The following is a 22,162-nucleotide window of genomic DNA, read 5'->3' as shown; positions in this document are numbered from 1 at the left end:
ACTGATGATAATCCTAAATCTCCACCTAAGGAAGTGGTAGAGATATCTGAATAAGACTCTTGTAATAATAACAACTAGTTACCAGCTAAATAAATTGTAAAATATAAAAGGAAATTACCTTAAAAAAACATGTCCATTGGGCTTGATCGTTCATTGGTTTTTCTTCTTTCAATAGTTGTGCTGTGGATTCATAATGATTGTTTTGTTTTATCATCATCATGTATATATAGTGGAGGAATAAAATCAGGATCTTGTAATGGAATCATAGAGTCAAGTATTGCATTAAGGAATGACCTGGCATCTTTCAATAGGGGATGTCCTATCAATAGTGTATTTTATTATCCAAACAGTACCACTTTTGTGTGTGGTGAATGTATTCCAACTACTCTTTTGTACTCTAGCATTATCAGTAATTATAAAATTAACATTTGTAAGCAGACAGCTATAGGACGAGTTTGCGAAGATCCACAAGACGCATCCCTTCTGAATAACTATCAATGTCCCATTGGAGATTATTGCACAGAGGATGGAACCTGTAAACCTCTTTCCTTGCATCCTCTGGTTGGAGAGACTTGCACCAAAATTGAGCATCCTTTCACTTATCTTAGTCTGAAAAATCTGTGTGGATTTGATGGTCTGCAATGTATCCATGGAGTGTGTCAGGTATGCCAGGATGGAATTGAGTATACACCAATTTCTCCCGATGACTACACCTACATTCAATCAAAACCAATTTTCACTCGAACTAAGGATAACAGAAAATCGAGAAGGTACTGTGTCAATTCAAAACTCTATCCAACAAAATATGATTATACATTCCTCTCCGATCCAACTTCAGTTTTCGTATTGAGTTTTTGCATTGTTGTTGTGTTAATTGTTGTAGCAAGAGATTGCATGAAATTGAAAAACTCCAAATTGGCCCAAAAGTTTATCACTCGATTGAAACTCTTCCGAAAGTCAAAGAAATCAACTAACAGTAATAATCAAGGTAATAGAAAACTCTTAAATCATTCCTCTGCTACTAAGCTCAAGCACACGAGAAAAAAGCAAGAAACCTTCTCAGATATTTCAGATGATTCGGATTTAAGTGATTCCTCCTCAGATTAATTTGTATTATTAGTATTGTAATTATTCATTCTGAACAAGGAATAACTATTCGATATTGGATTATTCAATAATTGTTCCACTTTTCCTTCTTCAATCACTCTTCCAGAATCAAAACAAAGTAAATTATCACAAGCTTTCAAACAACTCAATTGATGTGTTACCCACACAACTGTTAACCCATATTCTCTATTCATTCTCTTGACACTATCAACAATATTTTGTGTGTTTTGATTGTCCAAGTTTGAGGTAATTTCATCTAAAAGTAAAATCTTGGGTCTCTTGGAATGTTCGAGAGAAAGTTTAGATACAAGGAGAATAGCTCTGATAACGTAAATTATTGGTTTTTCAATTTTCAAATCCTCTTCCTTATTAATTATCTTATTGAGATTGATACTTGATGTGACAATTTGGAATTTTTCAATCTCTTCCAATATTTCATTATCGGTAAAATAATTATTCTCATCGAAATGTTCCCTCAGTGTTGATCCAATCATGAAACTTGTATCTTGAGGGATCATTGAAACACAATTTCTGTAAGTATCTGTATCGTAATTGAAAATATCTCTTCCATCAAGGTAAATGGATCCCTCAATAGGATACCAATATCTGTGAATGCATGAGAGTGCAAAACTCTTCCCTGATCCAGTTCTTCCAATAATACCAGTCATTTCACATGGGTTAATCCTGAAAGAGACACTATTCAGGATATTTTTACACGATACAGATTCCAATTCCAAAGATTGACAAGTAGCTGAAGAGGGCATGACTTTTTCACTGTGTTGCTCCTCATCCTCTGTTTTCAAATGAATATAGCTGATAATTTTACCAATGAATGGTAGTTCAGATTCGACTCTTGTTGAAACCACAAGTGTCCATAAAAATCTATTGAAAAATTCAATACAAGTTGTGAGCAAAATACCTGCATAATGCAAGTTCTGCTTGTTCGCGTCTTGACAGCTATCCTCACAAACAGCTTGTACCAAATACATGAATGGTATGAATAATAGTAGAGAAATTAAACACTCCAATCTTACACCAATCCAATCAGTGCAAGTGTTAAAGGCATATGATACGTTCAATGTGCTGGAAACTGACTGTCTGAATTTCCTATTAAAATAATCGACTTGATTATAGCTCTGAATCATGATGAGAGCTGTTGGATGAGTGGACTCCATAAACAATTGAGACATTAATGCTCTCTTATCAGAAAGTATGAGGGACAATTCATCTTTTGTTTTCGAGTAGAGATGATAATATCTTCTCGACTCAACAATAATTACTATTGTAATAATAAGTGAAAATAAAACCACCCAAAAACTGGCCCCAGCAATGTACAAGAGCAATGTGATGAGAGAACCCAAACACTCTAACCATTTCTGAGAAGCCTCCTTCAAAAGCCATGGTATCGATCTGTCAAGTGTGTTCATATTGGTTGAAAATCTTTCAATAACATCTCCATATCTATCTTTCTTTTCTGAATGATTAGAGCTCGAATTTACAAAATAGCTCAGTGGAACGTGCATAACCTTATTGAGAGCATGATTGTGAATCATGCTACTGGTTTTGTAGCATTTAATTCCCCAAAAGTATCCAAGGCATAATTCCACAACCACCCTCAAACATCCAAGTAAAACAAATAAATATAGATAATCATTGAAAAATCCAAACAGGGAATTGGTAGAGGATTTGAAAATTTGTGAAACTATTAAAAAAAATAACGTTGGACCAAGTGTGTAAATACTACTTTTTGAGGTGAGATAGAATTTGGCAATTTCAAATGGTGAAAACATTCTCTCTTGTATACCATCTTCAGATTGTGATTGAGTAGATAATTCTGATAAATTACTTGATACTCTTACAAAGCGTTTCTCTTTTTTTGGAGAGGAAAATTCTCTTTCAGTGAGATCTTCATGGTGTGCATTCAAGATGCCCTCACTAATGTTTCCTTCGACAATATCATAGACTCTGTCCAAATAGGAATCATATCTTGAGTCACTTATGGAAAATAGAACAGAGGTATCACTCAAATTCTTCAATTTTCTCCTAAATGATTCCATAATCACTGTAGTTACAGTAGGATCCAATGGATTGAAAATCTCATCAAAAATCAGCAAGTATTTACAGTCTTGGGGTTCAGTTTTTTTAGAATAGTAGAACTTGTAGAGGCCTCTTGCCAGATTGACTCTCACTTTCTGTCCACCAGAAATATTGTTACCAAAGTAGCCACATACTTTTTGATTTGCCTCCTCATCTCCTAGAACAGTACACCATTGATCCAAATCAAAAACTAATTGGGATTCTTTGAGGACTCTATTATAAATTTCCTCATCCAAAGGTAATCCAAAAGTAATATTTTCCAGTATTGTACCATTCACAATGAATGGATCTTGTGGTGTGTAGATAATCTTTAAATCATTAGCCATTCGAATAATTCCATCACCATGTTGTTGATACGAGTCTAACACTGAGAAAATGAAGGATGTCTTTCCAGAACCACTCTTTCCTCTTAGTGCAGTCCATTCACCCGAGTTGATGATAAATTCTGTAATTAGTGAAACGATCTGCGTCTTTCCCTGAGTTTTCAATTTAGTTCCAGTATGAACTTCAATTAACTTGTTCTGAGCTAGAGATTCAGCTGGAGAAATTTTCTCAGAATCAAACCTATTACAAAGATTGGAAAACAAATTATTCAATCTATCCAAACAGTGCTTGGCATAGATAACTTGATTTAAACATTTAGGAAGCTCGAAAATTGGAACTGAAATACCATCCAATAATACCAAAATTGTAAATATTGACTTTTCGTCCGTAGGTTGATTCATTACTTTGGATACCAATAAAATGATAAAAGTAATGGTGAATGGTAAAATATACCAGATGCAATTAATAATATTATCCACCCAATATAAATTGAATAAATAATCCAATTCATTTCTTCTGATTCGTTTAATCCGTTCCAAAATGTAAGATTCCCAAACTAATGATTTGACCTGTTTGAAACAATTGAGAAAATGAGCAAGTGTTCCATTCCTTTCATTGGATTTTTCATTCTTCTTGTTGGTAAATTGCGAATTTTTAGATTGCAAATATAAATTAATAGGTATTGTTAAAATGCAAATTATTATGAACACTATTGTAAGCAAGGTGCTATGATATTGAAAGTGTATAATTAACATGGCACCAACCAAATGAAATATGTGTGAAAGTAAGCTATGGGCTTGAGAAACTGTTCTCTCAATTTGTGTAATCTCACTCGAAATTGATGAATAATTCAAAGTTGAGCTTCTCATTGTACATTTCATACATCTCTCATATACCAATGAGTATAAATTAAAGCTGACCTGATGTGAAAATACACTCTGAACATTAAAGTGCCATCTCAATGTAATTCCAATTAAAATTCTATTTACAAAAAGTAATAAACAATAAACACCAAGTTTCAAATCAAAATTAAATAAATCCATCAACACACTATTTGCTCTACTATCAATCAATGAGAGTATTGATCCTACAAGTACAGTCTGAAAGAGTTGACAAATCTTGGATATGAACAAGGGTATCAAAGTCTTGATAAACGATTTGAAAAAGGTCGAAATAAAATCCGAAAATATTAATAAATTTCCATTATTACTGCCATTACTATGGATGTGATGGTGTTGTTTGATGTTTAAAATTGGTTGTGTATGAGGAGAGATTTTTGTTTGGTTTTCAATATTGTTCCGAATTAATTGTTCGATTGTATCCTCCTCCGAAAGGTCTTGTTTGATAGCATCACTACTACAATTAGGAGTAACATGTTGAGGTGATTTCAGAGAAGATTTAGCCGAGAATGTCCTCAGAAAAGGATACATGAAATTGAAAAACATTTTTTTTAATATTTAAATAGATTAATATAATTGCAACTCGAAATGACAATACGTGTTTTTACATGCTCCACTTCAATTGGACCTCCTTCTTGTTGGCTAAGTATTTGGCAACAAAAACTGAAATGAAAAGTGCAGAGGTAGAAATGATCAACATGGCATAACTGAAATCTTCATTGAGAATGTCAAACTTTTTAGATGGTGACAACCTAGTGAAGAAGACATCCAATCCAGAGGAGGCCATCAATGTAGTTGATTCAAGAATTGATGGACTAGTTTGAATGTGTTTAACTCTGCTAACTGGTTTGTTATAGGTTGGAACATTGAGTGAAACAAATGGAATGTATGGGTTATATGGCATTAAACCTTCGGCAATTTCATCTGATGCAGCAGTTGGATTTCTTGGTCTTCTTGCATCGATTATCTTCTTGTCAACCAAATAAATTTGGTCATTAGTAAGGGACACTATTAATTATTGTTAATAATTGATTTCTCAGAGTAAAATATACTTACAAATGAATTGTTTGTTGGTGACACCAATAGTGGTCTTTGTAACGCCAATAGATCTTACACCGAATGGTAAAATATAAGTATTCTTTCTAGAAGTTGGCTTACTATATCCGAATGATGTGAAAACTCCAGCTTCTTTGCTTCCGAATAACTTTTCCATTAAAATTGATCCGAAACCTTTCTTTTGGAAATCAGTACCATTGTTAAATAATTCAACAGTGGTCAACTCGTGTCTCATTTGTTTAGCATTCGTATATTGATAAACAAGAGTATTTTCATCCAAAACCATATTAACAGGTCCAACAGCATCTTCGTTATGAATTTGGTGGAGAACTTCACCTGTAGTACCGTCAATAACATAAACACGCAAAACTGGATATTCAGTAGCTTCCTTTTCAATAGTAGCAACAGCAAACATGGATGGATTAAGATACTTGTACAATACATTACCAGAAGCAGTTACAATAATGCCAGTATAGATATTCTCATTCAAGAGAGCTTGTGGAGATGCGAAAGCAACTATTGGAGAGTTGAGAGAAACTGACCAAGTGTTAGTCAACTTGGTTTGATTGACATTCCAAATGTATCCTGAAAGCTTTCCTTGAGCAGCATCCCTGGTGTGGAAATGAATATTGAGTGGGAATGACTTGACATTTTGGATAATTTCTTTAGTTTCTGGGAAGATATGAACATTAAGTTCAGTATCCACCAAAAGAAGTGGATGAACTCTATCTTCGCTTGTAGTTGGAAGTAAAACAGCATCAGTGTATACATAAGGAAGTGGAGTGACTGTCAAAACCTGTCCATTCAAAGCATCAATAACAATGGCAACACTCTTCTTATTGTCAGAAACAATGATGGTAGCTTGTGATCTAATCTTAATATCATCTTTAAGAACTTGATCCTTGGTAATGAATAGGTTAATCTTAAGAGTAGAAGAAGTATCAATATGTTTCTCAAGTTCACCCTTGATGAAGAGAGACCAAACAAGATGGCCATCAGAGGTGTGAAGAGCCAAAATCTTACCAGTCTTGGATTTGAGAATTACAAGCTTTTGGAAACCAAGTCTATCTTGAACAAATCTGAGGCTTTCATCTCCACCCTCGCCATTATTCTTCTTACCAGAAAGTGCATTCACATAATCAATAGCCTTTTGAATAAGGTCAGTAGCTTGAACAATTTGAGTTGAAATTCTGTTTCCAAAACTAGCAACGCCATTACCTGATTTAACAGTGTGATGAACTGGGAATTCAACAAATTTAATTTCATCAACAGAAGCAAGTGATTCTTCTCTCTTCCAAAGTTGTTGATTTTCTTTAAATCCAATAATAGAATCATCCTCAGTAACTACAATAAATCTATGAATCAATTGATTGTTATTACTTTCCAAATTCTTGAATAATTGGAAGAAAATAGATTGAGCCTTTCCGTGCTTTTTAATGTCCAATGGAGCATCATATTGTACTAAAACATCATTAGCTTTTTTAACAACGATCTTAATAGTTGTAGCTGTTTGTTCTTGAATAGAAGCATGATAAGTAGTTCCGTCCAAATTTGTGGATGATGAAATCTTTTCTGGTTGAGAAATGTCTTCCTCCTTAGATTCAGAAGTATTCACATTGAAATAAATAAGTTTGTTTGTTGTTTTGAAAATAACTTGTTCACCAGTATAATCATTCAAACTTTCAACAGTGAGAGAGAAAGATGACAAATCAATGGTACTCTTCACAGTCAAAGCTCCACTATCAGTATTTAAAGCCTTTACAACAAGTTTTGAAATAGTATTACTATCTGCACTCAATTCAGCTTGAATAGCATTGACATTCTTTTCGAGCAAAACTAACTTGGCAAAGACAACCCTTTTAACAATAAATTACTAACACTATCCGGAATGTATACTTACCTTTCGTTTGATGAGGATACCTTCCACTTTTCAGCTCCAGTCTTGATATCCTTCAAAAGGAGGGTACTTCCTGTAGAGATGATTACCTTTTCTCCTAAAGACAAAATATCTGATGAAGATGAGAGGGAATTAATATCATATAAAAGACTACCATCTAAAGCATTCCATACTCTAACATATCTCTTGGATGATGAAGATGAAAGAGATGCTATTTTATCATTCCCGATTGAATATAATCTGTCAATATTTTCATCATCATTAAAAACTCTTCTCCAAACTATTTTAAATAACAATTTTCATAGTAAGTGTGTTGATTCTACTATTCAATAAATAATTTTGTACATACTTAACTCGCCTGTTCTAATACTCAAACCTGCCAAAACAGCCTTGTTTGTGGCTACAACAGAAAGAGCCTTGTTGGAAAATCCAGATTCTACCAATTTTACTCTTCCTACATTTTCCTTCATCCAATCAAATGTATTGGCTTCACTTTGTAGGATGGCACTTGCACTTGATATTATTATGAAAAGCAAAGTTGCCATCATCAACAGCGAAGATGATGTTATTGTTGCTGACTTCATTTTTTAAAAGGCTTTGGAAAAATTAACTATTATTATTTATATATTGCAACTATTAACTTTGTGCAATATTTTGTGTTTATTATTAACACTAATGTGTTCGTGAGTTAATATTTCCGAAATTATTTAACATTTTTTGCCACTTGGCCAGTTTGTCACTGCTGAACAATCTGTACATGTGAGCTTGGAGTTTGCAGAATCGAATCATTTCGTCTCTTTCTAATCTTTCCATGTACTCATAGACTTGTTCAGCATACTTTTCGTACTTCTCTAGAGATAGTGATTGTCTGTTTGTTTGAATACCACACAACCAGTCAAGAGCGCAAATATTCATTGGATAAGTCTCAAAAGACTTTTCTAATGACTCTACGACCAGGTTAATATTTTTCTCTTTCATATCTAGAAGGAGAAGAGCTTGATTTAGGTAGGCCATTGAAAGTTCAGATCTAATTTCGCTTAGAGGTGAATGTTTCCAGATAATATTCATTAGAACATTATTATCTTTTAGGGCCTTGTCAAAGTACTTGGTTTGTTGGAAGAGTGTTACTCTATTCAAGTAAATTAGAATTAAATTCTCATTACATTCTAGAGCCTTATTAAAGTTTTGCATGGTCGCCTTAACGTCATTGACTCTCCATTTAAGAAGACCAATCATGTAATATACAAAAGGTTGAAGCATGGAATTACCATATGTCATTTCAACATCACAAGAATCAAAATATGCAGCAGCAGGTATAATACCTCTGAACCCAAAAGCATGTGATTCCTTGATGGCATTCAAAGAATTGTCGAGGAAATGAATTGGAGCCATTTGATTCCTTGACGAAAGTTTGTTAAAACCAGTTAGCATACCAATAAAATAGTGTCCATAAAAGCATTGGCTATCTTTCTCTATGGCACTGAAAAAGTGTTCGTTAGGACTTGGATTGTGAGTAAAGTGGTGGAGGCAACCGAAGAATACTTCTCTGACAGCCTTTGTCTTTTTGATGAGGGTTGTAAAAGTGGAAAGTAGTTCAATTCCACTTGGAGAACTTTTCATGTTCATCAATGGACTATTGGCAATTTCGTAGAGGGTATTTAAATAGTTAAGTTCTTCGTCGCATCTCACAATACCAATTCTTAACCATTTCATAGTTTCAATATTCTTATCCATTAACCTAAATACTTCTAAAAGTTGGAAGTAGGCATGATAATTGTATGGATTCTTCTTGACAGATTCAAGGAAATGGAAGTATGACTCCTTTGCTCTATATTTACAAACAAGTTCTGTACCCAAAATGGCATCATCCATAGAAGTCTTGGATTGATTCTTTTCAGAGAGCATTTCTTCCCGATAGGCTTTTAATCCTTCATTAACTTGGTCATAGAATGATCTCAAGCATGGATGGAAAAGGTCTCTAATCTCTGTTGTAGTCTTGTCAATGTTAAAGCTCGAAAGTACAGCAATGTTGTATTTTCTTCTCTTTATCTTGGATTCTTCACAATCTACAGACTCCAATAATGGTGAGTATTCTTCATTATCAGATAAGAATTGAGAAAGTTTTCTCTTTTGAGTTGGTTCATCAGAATTAATCAATTGAGGAGGATTATTAGGAGTTGGAATTTGATGGCACAAACCAAACAAGTTAAAATTAGAGTTGGCATTTGGAGAGTTAGAATGGTAGAAATCTCTATTTTCAAAAAAGTCAATGGCAACAGCCAAATCATCAATAGAGAGTCTATTTCTCAATTCATCTCCAGATTTGGAATACAATTCTGGATTTTCAATGATACTTTGGATAAAGAGTGCTCTCACGCAAAACTTATAAAAAAGGAAAAAGTTGTTTTGGAAGATGTGATCTTGGGATGTTGTACTACAAGGGTTATCTTTCAAGGTTGATTTAACATCCACTAGGCTATTTAAATGTTCAATTGCTGTGGAATTAGAGCGGTTTTGAAAAAAGGAATTGTTCAAATATTTCAACACACCATCGAGTGAATCTTTGAACAAATTGCATGACGAGGCGTCTAGGGTAATATTGGTCGACAATGTCTTCATACAAAACTCTTCATCTCCCATCAAAATGTCCCTAATGACTTTCAGGTTGTCTTTTAGGTGATTGAAAAAGGCGGAATCTATTTGAGGTTGTTGGATAGTTGTGTTGGGTGACGGTAGGCTGGTTGACAAATTTGTTGGTGATGAATTGGATTGGAGGCTTGTGGATCTAAGAGTTGAAAGAGGTGATGATGCCACACAAAGGTGTTGTTGACTATCAAGGAGATTTCTCAAACGAGTAGCTTCCAATGTTGGATCTGCAGAAGCTGTACGTGTATTTTGGTTGGGAGATGAAGAAGAGGAGGAGGGATGTCTATGAAGGCAAAAGTTTGGTGGGGATGGTTCGAAAAACATGGTGTATTCCTAGGAGAGTTATATGTTACAATTGTGTGGAGATTTGATGGAAGTATTAGCGATTGGTAGCAGTAGTATACAAAATGTGGTGGTTGTGATGATCAAAGAGGGTAAATTTCGGAAGGCTTGTTTGATCACAAAATGCTAATATATTCGAAGAGAGAATTAAACGGTGACTATGAAGATACTTGAAACAAGTTTAAACAATGCGTTCACACACTCTCGTACTATTGTTGTATGATTGGTATTTGAGGTTGAATCCAAACCGCAGAGTATCAATTAATTTTTCAAAGGCTTGTTGTTGTGATTTATACCTTCAATACCTGCAAAGTTGCGTTGTTTTTTTTCTCTAATTATTCTACGCAAGTTAACAACAAGTACATCAGGGAGATGCAAACAAAAACGCCAAGTAACTTGGACTTGTTGGGTGAAAGCAGACACAATCAGCTAGAGGAGCCACTTTTGTATTTAAAAGCATCGTCAATTCTTATTTGTCGTTATTGGTGATGAGTTTTTCTCAATGTTGAACCATGACGCGCATAGGAAAGGGTAGATAAAATCTGTTAATAGTGTTAAAAGATCCGCATCAATACAAAATGGTTTCTTTGGTAATTTATATTGACCCTTTGAAGTATTAAGGATGGAACAGTTTTATTGATCATATTATTAGTAATTGTTATCAACAAAGATGGAAAAGTTATTTTGTTTGTTGTTAGTAATGATTGAGGTACTTTTTATTGAGCGGCACTTCCATAAAGTGTTTGTTCAAAATAGTTTAGTAAAGAGAATGAATTCTATACCGAAATGACTTGAAGAAAGGTGGAAACTTAATAGTTCATCAGAACTTTTTTCATCAATGCCAGTTAAAGAATTTCCCAGTTTGTTATGTTGAGTTTGAGCAAGATTACCATTTATTTCCACTTCTAATTTGATTTTCAATAGAAAACCCCAGAGAAAAAAAAAAATCACTCCTGCCTTCTAATTAGAAGTCAACTTAGCTTTTAGGCCTTGATTTCTAGGTGAGGTATGAAATATATTTCATTAAGTTTTTTAGCCAATGTCTCAAGTTTCCTATTCAGTCAATGATTACACAACCTATTTACATTATTATTGGCGTTGGTTAAACTACAAAGAGGAAAAAATTAAGGGAAGTGATGAATTGATTGTTGCGGCAAAAAAACACAGCGAGAATATCAGTAACCGAAAATCTAACAAGGCATCAATTCCCTTAAGGAAGTATTGGGATCGGAGAAGGAAACTAAGTTATCGAGTGCAGAAGTAACTGAAGAGGCCTCGTTTGGAAACGCTCCACCTTAATTTGTTCACAAAGTCTTGTGAAAGTTTAAAGCTTAGTTTGTTACGGTCAGCAAACAAAAAAATGACAAGGAATTTGCGCTGGCCAGCCTTAATGGCAAAGTTAGCGACCGTTTTATTATTATTATTATTAAATCTAGGACTAGTTTTTTCATATACATGTAATGGAATAGACTCGAGTGAAAAAAGTAGGGTCTGTTCAGGACATGGTTTTTGTACATATCAAGATACTTGTCTTTGTTATTCAGGATTTGGTGGCAAGTTTTGTTCATCAAAAGTAGAAGACCCATTAGCAGAATATGTCTTTGTTAATGGTCAAAATTTTGTTCATGTTGATTCAACTTGTTCGCTAAAAGTGAGTGGAGCAAGTGTTTCGTCGATAGGCTTATTATCTCCTCATCAATTCTTAACTGAAAACGGAGGTTCTTTCCACTATGGAGACCAGCTCTCCACACAACTTTATTCATCAGCAAGGAAAACCTACTCTCAATATATGGACACTCCATGCGATTTTACATTTTCATCATCAGATTCCAACTTGCCACTTTTACAAGTTGAGGGAGGCAATATTTATTGCTTTGAGAATGGATGGTTTGCTGCACAAACAAACGAAGTGAATCCACCAACCCTGGTGGTAAAGGGGAGTGAGGAGGTGGTTCTTAAGTTTCCAAATAGTGAAGAAGGAAGACTCATTATTGACCATTTGGATGTCCAACTCTCAAGACATGCTTCAATTGATAATCTGGTTTTCGTCGCAAAATCAAGTGAAATAAGAGGTGGCGTATTCAAGGGTAAACTCTTCACTGATGAACTTTCCTCCATCACCAGTACACAGATTGACGGTAAGGTGTATATTGTTGGACAAGGTGGAAATATACTCTTGAAAGGTGTTTCATTCACTCCACGACGAACAACAAGGAGATACAACTCAAAAGAAATCACTGCATGCTCAAAAGAAACAACTTGTTCAAGTCATGGAGAATGTGATGTCTCTGATTCATGTGTTTGTTACTCCAATGCTGATGAAGGTTATTGGACGGGAGCTTCATGTAATACATGTAAAAATGGATACTACGGAGAGAAATGTGCCACATCTGCTGCGGGTCCTGCTACAATAACTGATGACTTTAGAGGAATTTCATTCGTCTTTCATTCCCCTTCATCTTTTACTGGTTCTGAACTCTCATGCTCCAAAGTTTTACATCCATCTGATTTATCTGGAGATCTTTATGGAACCAGTGCGAGTGTGAGATGTTTTTACTTGGACAAGTCTACGTATCGTTTTCTCATCAAGTTTGGATCAATTGATTTTTCTCTTCAATCTGGGGTTAGTAATTTGAGAATTAATGCCGGTGCTTTTGATAATTCCACATCTTCTAATACTATAACATATTTGAGTTTTGTTATTAATCCACCAGCAGTTATTGCAACACCAATAGCAACAATAAGACTTCCAGCAGTAGATACCTTCAGTTCTTGTGATACCATTCTTGTTGACGGTTCTCAAAGTTATTCGGTAGATGGAAAGGCATTAACCTACAACTGGGCAGTGGTGGATTCATCATCTTTGAGTGTGGTATCCACATCATTTGCTAATAGCGCCTTTATTACTTTGGATTCCTCTCTCGCTGCCGGAAGTTACAAGATGAGACTTCAAGTAAGAAGTGAATACCTCAGTAAGGATAGTATCATAGTTTACTCTAGTACTTTTGTGAAATCAACAAAAGTATTGCCAATTTTAACAATTGCAAAGGATCAATACACTCTGACTAAATACTCAAATCAATTTCCATTACTGATTAACAAATTTGTTGAGCACTCATCCTGTAGGGCTAATGGTGATACAATAGTGGTCGAATGGTCTCAATTGAGTGGACCAAGTGTTGCATATAATGTAGATTCATATAATGATCTTTTTATTCCAAAATTGACAACATTTGGTAGTAATACATATACATTTAAAGTTTCCGCATATTATGCTTTGGATCAAAGCACAAAGACATCAAGTATCATTACACTCAACACTCAATCTCCTAATTTAATTTTGAACTTGATGAAATATGAAGCTAAATCAGATTACACAACAGTTCAAGTTGACTATTCTGATCCAGAATCAATATTCAACACACTCTCATCAGAGACGTGGACCTGGACCTGTTTAGATAATACCTCTCCTCGTCTTCTCACCTTACTAAGTGCCATTTCCAACACCAAAAAGACTTACTTTACAGTTTCCACTTCTTTATTCGATATCATTCCAAGATCCGTTGATATTTCTCTCCAAATTGTAAAGTCAGATATGAGAAGCATAACCAAGGGCATAACCATTTATTTTCAAACAATTCCTCCAGTTGTAAACTTTGTTACAATTGAACCAAAATCGTCAGTAATAGCTCCAGGAAAGAATTTCGTCTCACAAATATTTGTGACATCTTTCTCTGACAAGACAAATTCAACATGGAGTTTGAACGGCGTTACTTTATACTCAGGAATAATTCAATCAGGGTCATCTCAAACTGTAAAGGTTGATTCTTCTAAGTTAACAGAAGGTTCTTCTAATGTTTTGCGAGTAGTGGTTAACGACGGAACAATCAGTCAATCCACCCAACTAACTTACAACTTCCAAGTGGGCATCTCTCCAAAAGTGTGTAATTGTGACATTTCACCAACCAGTGGTAGTGCTATGGAATCACAATTTCAGTTTTATTGTTTGAATTGTAAGAGCTCGATCAATAATATAGATTTTAGGTTTGGTTATATAGATGATAGAGCCAATTTAAAAGTTTCTCTCTACAATAAGGGTAATTTCTTTTCTACTAAATTGCCAGGTCCAACACTTTCCAATAAGGTAACCGTTTTCTTTGATATTATTGATGTTACCACTGAATCAACAACGACAATTTACAAGGACATTACTGTAACTTTACCTGCAGTAGCTTCAAATGTCACCCTTGTATTAGAAAAGTCACAAGGTTTTAATTCTTTAAGTGATTCATATCTCACTTCTGGTGCTTTTGGAAAGAGTTTCTATCAATCATCTGCAACTTCAAAAATTGATTCTGTTTTGCTCAACTCTGCTCTTAATGGGCTCGATTTACTCTCCACTGCAAAGGAGTGTACAAATGGTATACAAACAACATCTGGAGCTTGTAAATGCGCCGATGGATATGTAGGAAACAATTGTGATGTTCATGTGACCGAATATGATAATATTCAAATGGATAAGTCAACGCTATTGAGAAGCATGCTCCAAGTTTTCAATGGAACTAATGTTGTAGTTGATCAAGATTATGTCATCATGGTATCTATTGCCATAGATTCTCTCATAACAAACTATCCATATCTCAGTAACATAACAATTTCTCAAGCCTTAACAACTTTGGACAAATTTATGGATGATGCCTTATTAGTTTCAGATCTTGGAATACCTATTGAACTTTATAATCTCTTGATCAAATGTTTAAATAATGTATATCATTATATTTATGATAGAAATGGAGGAGGTTATTCTAACGGTATCAAGGTCTTTAGAATTATGAAGAAATTCTCTCTTTTGAGAGCAAGAGAAATCAATGTAAATTATCCAGAATATGTCAGAGGGTCGTTCTACCATTCAACTGTTGGAAAGAGTACTCTATACAATTATCAAGCAACTCTTTTACAAGTTGAATCATCTACATCCATCTCTACTTCTCTCTTCTCACCTCAGACAACAATTATTACAAAGCCTTTCGCCCATGCTTTAATTGTTTCTGATGATATCATTGGTCTCAACAAGAAGTTGAACACCCCTCTCAAGACAAGCTTACCATCTACTTACAAATTATCAAGTGCCGTTTCTCCAATTGTCTCTCTTGCCATTACTGATAATCCTGTCTCGTTTAATGGGGAAGGTATAGAATATATCATTCCAGTGAATACCACCAACATTGTTCATGACCTAACTCAACAATCATTTTCATATGTAGTTCAATCAAGAATTTTCTACTGTGCTAATTTTGAAGATTCTGCAGCAAGCTTGGCAACTTTTTCCACAACAAATTGCACTTACACCTCCTTGAATTCTTCACTTGTTAAATGTAAATGTAATCATTTGACCAATGTTTTCGTGATGGAAACAACTACCGTCACCTATGTTTCCTATATTATCATTATTTGCGTTGCAGGTGGTATCTTATTGGTTTGTTGTGTTTTTACTATTACATTCATTTGTGTGGCCGTATGCTGCTGCTATTACAAGAAGAAATACCAACAAGATGTAGTTGTCAAAAAGAAGGTAGTGTACGTTGGTAAGAGAATGAAGGACGGGACAATCATGTTGGTGGCAAAAGCTGTCGACACTGATATTGAAATGTTAGAGAAGAATGGAGGTAAGAAAGTTGTAACCACCACAACCAATACAACAACCAATTCGTCTGATAGCCAATATGCAAGCAATCAAAATATGTTGGAAGGAGTGGCAAGACAAACAACCAGTGCTCATGCCTATAGGAAAGAGGGTGGTACCTTTGTCAGCACCGAGGAAATGCAAAATAGACAAATGATAACAGAGACTAAAGAAGGAGGACATTCTGTTGTCAATTACGAACATATGAGGTCAATGGCTGATATTAAGGATACAGGAAGCTATCGTACTCTCACCAGTAGAAGTAACAGTGAAGAAGAAAAAAGAGAATACAGTAGAGGTAGTAGCTTTAAAGGTAGTCATTATTCCTCTTCTCACGGAAGTAGGCAAGCTATTAATTATGCTCGTGAGCAACATGAACATGTACCATTTATGAAATCCCACTCTGAAACTAACAGAGGGTATGAATATCACCAAACAGTTGATGAGATGAATCAAGAGTCAACAACATTGGATGACTATCATAATGAAGATTTCAATGAGTACTCAAGAACTGTTTCAAACAGTAATGCCCAATATTACACAAACAAGATTAATACGTATGGTTCAAGAAACCAAAGCAGCAAATCTTCAAGAACTGAATCGCCATTCTCTTCTAAAGGAAGCCGTGAAAAGCATGAACTTGTTGCTGTTTCTGCTGCTCAAAATAGAACCAATTCGAATGCTGGCTATTCTAATAACTATAGTACCTATGAAACAACAAGAACTTACACTGATGAAAATGGACAAACGAGAACTGAAACCATAAGAGGGGTCAATGACAATGGTAAAGTCAATGTGGAAAAGGTGTTTTCTCAAAATGGTCACTCTGAGGTTGTTTCAGGTAATGGTTATGATGTTTATCCAAATGCTATGAACAATGATAGAGGTGTTACTAATGCTTCCAGAAATCTTCATACCGGGGAATATTCTTCTCAGGAACATCATGGTGATGTCAGAGCCATCAAGACTGGATATAGTACAAGTTATAGTACTTATGAATCATCTAATAATAATGGTCAGATTTTAACTCAAGAACATCTTGGCGATGCCAGATTAAAGACTGGTGGATTCTACACAAACTATAGTACTTATGAATCTTCAAATACTGTTAGTGACAATAATGGAACAAGAACAGAAATTATTAAGGGAGTGAACGATAATGGAAAAGTTAATATTGAAAAGAGTGTTTATGAAAATGACAAGAAGGCTGGTGTTGTAAAGCAAGAATATGTCGAACCATCCTTTATGATTGAAGAAGAACAAGCAGTTAGTAATCATGCAAAGAACACTGCACCAATTGCTCAAGAAGAGTTTAACAGCACTTTCATTACAAAACAAAGCACTAGTGATGATTACTTTGCTCCTCCATTCTTGACTGAATTATCCGAAAAGGAGAAGGAATCCAAATGTTCATCCAGAAGATCATATGCTTCTGCAAGAAGAAGCACTGGCAGGAGTAGAGTAACTTCTAGCTATGGAGAGACTCAACATTATGACCAAGAGGCATTGCTCCACGTAGAGGAAAAGGCTGTAGAAGAAACACCACAAGAAACAATAGTAGAAGAGAAAATTGTTAGACAAAGAAATGAATTCTCTCCTTCACCAAGAGATACTGTCGAACACGTTTCCTATGAGGTTGAAGAAAAGATTGATGAACCAGTTTATCTTCCAAAGGTTGTTAGCCCAAAGCCAAGAGAGACTGCAATTCATCATGTGCCAAAACGTGTCGAAGAAAAGCTAATAGATGAACCAAGACATGTTCCAAAGGTAGTTAGCCCTCCAAAACCAAGTAAGCCATTGATTAAGCAAAAATCTCAATACATCGAAGAAAATGAAGTTGAAGAACATATTGAAGAACCAAGATTTATCAGAAAAGATTCTGCTAAATATGTTGTAGAAAAAGAACAAGAAGCTGTCGAGGAGAGCGTTGAAGATCAACTTTTTGCAACAGAAGATTATGATGAAGAAAAGATCGTCACATCAAAGAATAGCTATGAACCAAAACAAGAAATACACCAAACTATGCACACCTCATCTAAAAACATTCTGTCTCTTCCAGAACACTTTACTGAAGATAAGCTTAATGGTTCCAGAACAAGGAGTTCAAGTTACAGCTCATTCGAGTCTTCTAAAACTGTTAGTGATAATAATGGAACAAGAACTGAAGTTGTAAAGGAAGTTAATGACAATGGTAATATTAATAGGAGATCTTCCTATGACGAAAGAATTCATTCTGAAGAGAAACACAGTCAAATTGTTGAAGAAGAAAAGATTGTAAAGCAACAACCAAAGTTCATCCCACAACAAGAAACAATTGTTGAAAAGGTTGTTAAACAAGAACCTTCTTATGTGGTTGAAGAAAAGGTTGTCAAACAAAAACCACAATTCATTCCACCAAAACCAAAGAAACCTATTAAGGTCCAATCAAAGAATAACCAACAGGAAGAAAATTATGTGGTGGAAAAGAAAGCCAAGAAGAATGATTCAGAATCTTCCAACTACAGCACTTATGAAACAAAGCGTACAGTTACAGATGAAAATGGAACAAGAACAGAAATAGTTAAGGGTGTGAATAATAATGGAAAGGTTAATGTTGAAAAGAGTACATTGGTGAATGGAAAAAGAACTAATGTTGAACGTTCTGAAGATTATGACGAGAGTTACAACAACCAAGAAGCAGTTGTCAATAATCGTTCAAAGAATAATCAATTCTCTGAACATAACATTATAAAGAAGGAAACAAGGAGAACTATCACTGATGAGCGAGGTACTAGAACTGAAATCACAATTGAAATTAATGATAATGGCAAAATTACAACTGAAACAAAGACACACTACCACAACAAGAATGAACAAGCTAAGAATAATAATAATGGAAAAATCAATTTTTATGAACGTAAATCAAAAAATAACCTCCTTCAACAACAAAAAGATGTTAATCAAGAAAGAATGCAAGCAAATGAAAGAATTGTAAAGGCAGTAAACAATAGAGCAAGAAATGGTTCACCACCTGGGAAGATTGTTAAAAGACAAGAAGCTAAACCAGTTAAAATGGCAAACCCAAGTAGAAGTATTTCAGCTCCTGAAACTAAGAAGACTAAATCTGAACCTCAATTAATTAAGAAGCCATCCCCAAAGACAGAAGAAAGTAAACACGTTTTGCAAAAGGTTGCTTCTAATTCTAAGAATGAAGTTAAGAGTAGGATTGAAGCCAAGAGTAAGACCGAAGCCAAGAAGAAGACCGAAGCTAAAAAGGTTAAGAGAACACCTCCAGAAAATGCAAACCAAAATAGAAAGTCCGTTGAATCAACTGAAACTAAGTCTGAAACCAAGACTGTTGTTAATAAGAGCTCTAATGATAGAAATATTGATATAACAAAGGGTGCTAATACCACTGCTGTCAAGTTGGAAACTAAAACTGTTGAAACAGAACAAGTTGTCAATAATAAGAGTGGACAAAACAACAATTACAGTTCCTATGAAACAGTCAAGACAACTGTTACAGATAATAATGGCTCCAGATCTGAAATTGTTAAAACTGTTAATGATAATGGACGTGTCAATATTGAAAAGTCTGTTATCCATAACCAATCTTCAATGACTGACATGAATGATCAACATGAAGGATACTACGAAAAAGTTGTTCATAACAATTCATCGAACTATGTTAACACTGACCAAGCAGCAAGAGTTACTGAAGTTGTTAATAGATCTTCAGTTCCTCCTCCACAAACAAACTCGCAACCAGTCATTCATCAACCAATTGTTCCTGTAATTCCAAAGCCAATTATGACACAGCAAGTCGTTTCTCAACCAATCCCTCAACCAATTCCTGAAAGAGTTGTCAATGATTCTTATATTAATGAAGAATATGTTGAAAATAGAGATGCGTACAGAATGCAAGAAAAATACATGCATGAACAATCTCAACTTTCCAGCTATAATAATCAAACAGATTCTTCATACGTAGTTGATAACAATAAGAAGAACGACATTGTCTATTACAATGAGAGATCAATTGTCCAAGATAGAAATAACATAGTTACAGGACAAGCCAATCTTAACCTTAGAGTTGAATCAGTTAATGCTATGAATGAAAACAGAATGAAGAATTCCTCTACAGAAATTGACCATTCTAACTATGGTAAATCAACAACAGGAACCTATGAAACAACTTACAAGACCTATTATAAGAATGATGGTACTCAAGAACAACCTCTCCCAATCAGTTCAGGTCCTGTTTGGAGAGTTGACGGCGATTTTGTTGGTATTAGTAATAATAATAAGGCCACTGTTGTTGAAAGTAGAGTTGTTGAAAATAGACAAAGAAATGAATTTGCTCAATCCAATAATAACTCTTATGAAACTCCTCCAAGAGTTGTTCCAGTTAATGATTATATCAGTCCTCCAAGATTTGACCCTCCAGTATATGAACAACCACAAAAACCGGAAATTGTTCGACCAGTTTCAATTGTTGTTGAAAATCAAAAACCAAAAGTTGCAAGCACATATGTTGCCAGAAATGAAGTTGCTGAAAATAGATTGAAGAATGTGAGTTCTGAAATTGATTATTCAGGCTATGGAAAAGCCTCAACAGTTGGTATTTATGAAACAACTTATAAGACTTACTTTAATGATGGATCTCAAGAACCTGTTGTTAGACCTGATCTTCCAAACACATTGAATATTGGTATGAATAATAAGATTTCAAGTACTCAAATGCAAAGCAGTTCATACCAATCCAATAGTCAAGCCAATAATAACTTGCGCGTAAACAACTCTTACGTTGAAACTAGAAATAATGCCTATTCAGAATCAAGAAATAATGGTTATTCAGAGGCAAGAAACAATGCTTCATATATTGATTCAAGAACAAATTACGTTAGTAATCCATATCCGGGTGATAATCAAGCAACATTTAAAAATTATCCTCCAACTGTTGAACCTGCAAATAATAGAGCTTATCCAAGAGGTGAAATTAAACCAAAACCAGAGAGATTCCCTGTTGGTCAACTTCCAAGAGAACCTTATGTTAACAATGGTCAAATTTCTGATGATCCAATGCTTCACCATGCAAATATTGTTAAGCATAAGGATGGAGGATATTATATTAAGGTTCAAATTAAAGAAGATCCAAAGGAAGGCAAGAAGAGCGTATTTGTAGTCCCAACCGAACAAGAATCAAAGCGTAGAGTTAATCCAATTCCACTCCAAATGGTAGATATTTACTCTATCAATGAAAATCAAGCTCGTCAAGTCAATCTTAATCAAGAACAACAATAAATTTACCAAAATATTGGTTCATTTTATGATTTACAAATTTAAAAACTGCTTGATTTGAATGAGAGTTGCAACTCTAATTCTCTGATAGTTCTTTCAAGGCTTTCCTTTTCTCTCTTGACCTTGTCAGTTTCGAATTCAGCCTTTGTAACCTTTTCTTTCCATTGACGAATTTCATCACGCAATTGATTTTGTTGAACCTTCAATTCATTTGAACGTTGTTCTTCAGTGTCAGCTCTCTTTTCAGCCTTTTGAACTTCACGTTCGGCCTTCTTGACTTCTCTCTTCATAGCAGAGAATTCTTGTTGTAATTGGTCATACTTGGTGTGTGAAAGAGCAAGTTCTTCTTCGAGCTTACGTTTTTGAGCTTCAACAGTGAGAACGTTTTGTCTTTCTTGTTCAACCTTGTACTTCATGTCAGTAACGTCCTTTCTGATTTGCTTCATACGATTATCCATATTAACTCTTTCTTCCAATTCAACTTTGAGTTTTCTAGCTTCTTGTTCCTTTTCCATTTCAACTTCCTTGATACGGATTTCAAACTTGTGAATTTCATCACGAACATCTTCCAATTCAAGGGTCAATGCATCACGTTCACCTTTGAGATCCTTAATTTCTTGGTTGAGCAACTTTCTGTTTCTCTTTTCCTTTTCAAAGAAGTTCTTCAATGATTGTAATTCTAGTTCAGCATTTGAGCTAACTTGTTGGGAAGTCTTGAATTGAGAAGTAACAGTAGTTAATTGTCTCTTCAAATCAGAAACGTCATTTTCCAATCTGAGCTTGTCTTCAACTTCACTGTTCTTTTCAGCTTGAAGTTTTTCAATAGTTCTT

General features: G+C 34.7%; 4 protein-coding genes across 4 annotated transcripts; 1 reads left to right on the top strand and 3 right to left on the bottom strand.

Annotated features, from left to right (window-relative positions):
- Positions 1-902: 902 nt before the first annotated feature.
- NAEGRDRAFT_78107 (MRP-type abc transporter) lies at positions 903-3,929 on the bottom strand (the record flags this gene model as incomplete). The annotated part of the gene is made up of 1 exon (XM_002682313.1): positions 903-3,929. One exon carries the CDS (start codon positions 3,927-3,929, stop codon positions 1,104-1,106), a length of 2,826 nt encoding a protein of 941 aa, XP_002682359.1. The 3' UTR covers positions 903-1,103.
- A 1,033-nt stretch (positions 3,930-4,962) lies between these two features.
- On the bottom strand, positions 4,963-7,964 carry NAEGRDRAFT_78106 (uncharacterized protein; the record flags this gene model as incomplete). Its single annotated transcript, XM_002682312.1, has 4 exons — positions 4,963-5,435; positions 5,484-7,339; positions 7,384-7,660; positions 7,730-7,964. The coding sequence occupies 4 exons, from the start codon at positions 7,962-7,964 to the stop codon at positions 5,032-5,034; spliced, it is 2,772 nt and encodes a 923-aa protein (XP_002682358.1). The 3' UTR covers positions 4,963-5,031.
- Positions 7,965-7,997: 33 nt separating this feature from the next.
- NAEGRDRAFT_78105 (TPR repeat domain protein) lies at positions 7,998-10,686 on the bottom strand. Its single transcript, XM_002682311.1, has one exon. It carries the CDS (start codon positions 10,348-10,350, stop codon positions 8,053-8,055), a length of 2,298 nt encoding a protein of 765 aa, XP_002682357.1. The 5' UTR covers positions 10,351-10,686; the 3' UTR covers positions 7,998-8,052.
- A 1,042-nt stretch (positions 10,687-11,728) lies between these two features.
- Positions 11,729-21,334, top strand: NAEGRDRAFT_62495 (uncharacterized protein; the record flags this gene model as incomplete). The annotated part of the gene is made up of 1 exon (XM_002682527.1): positions 11,729-21,334. One exon carries the CDS (start codon positions 11,729-11,731, stop codon positions 21,332-21,334), a length of 9,606 nt encoding a protein of 3,201 aa, XP_002682573.1.
- Between the last annotated feature and the right edge of the window lie 828 nt (positions 21,335-22,162).

Source organism: Naegleria gruberi (genome assembly GCF_000004985.1).
Source record: "Naegleria gruberi genomic scaffold NAEGRscaffold_3, whole genome shotgun sequence".
Classification (NCBI taxonomy): Eukaryota; Heterolobosea; class Eutetramitea; order Acrasida; family Naegleriidae; genus Naegleria; species Naegleria gruberi.
This window is presented reverse-complemented; position numbering and strand designations above follow the sequence as displayed.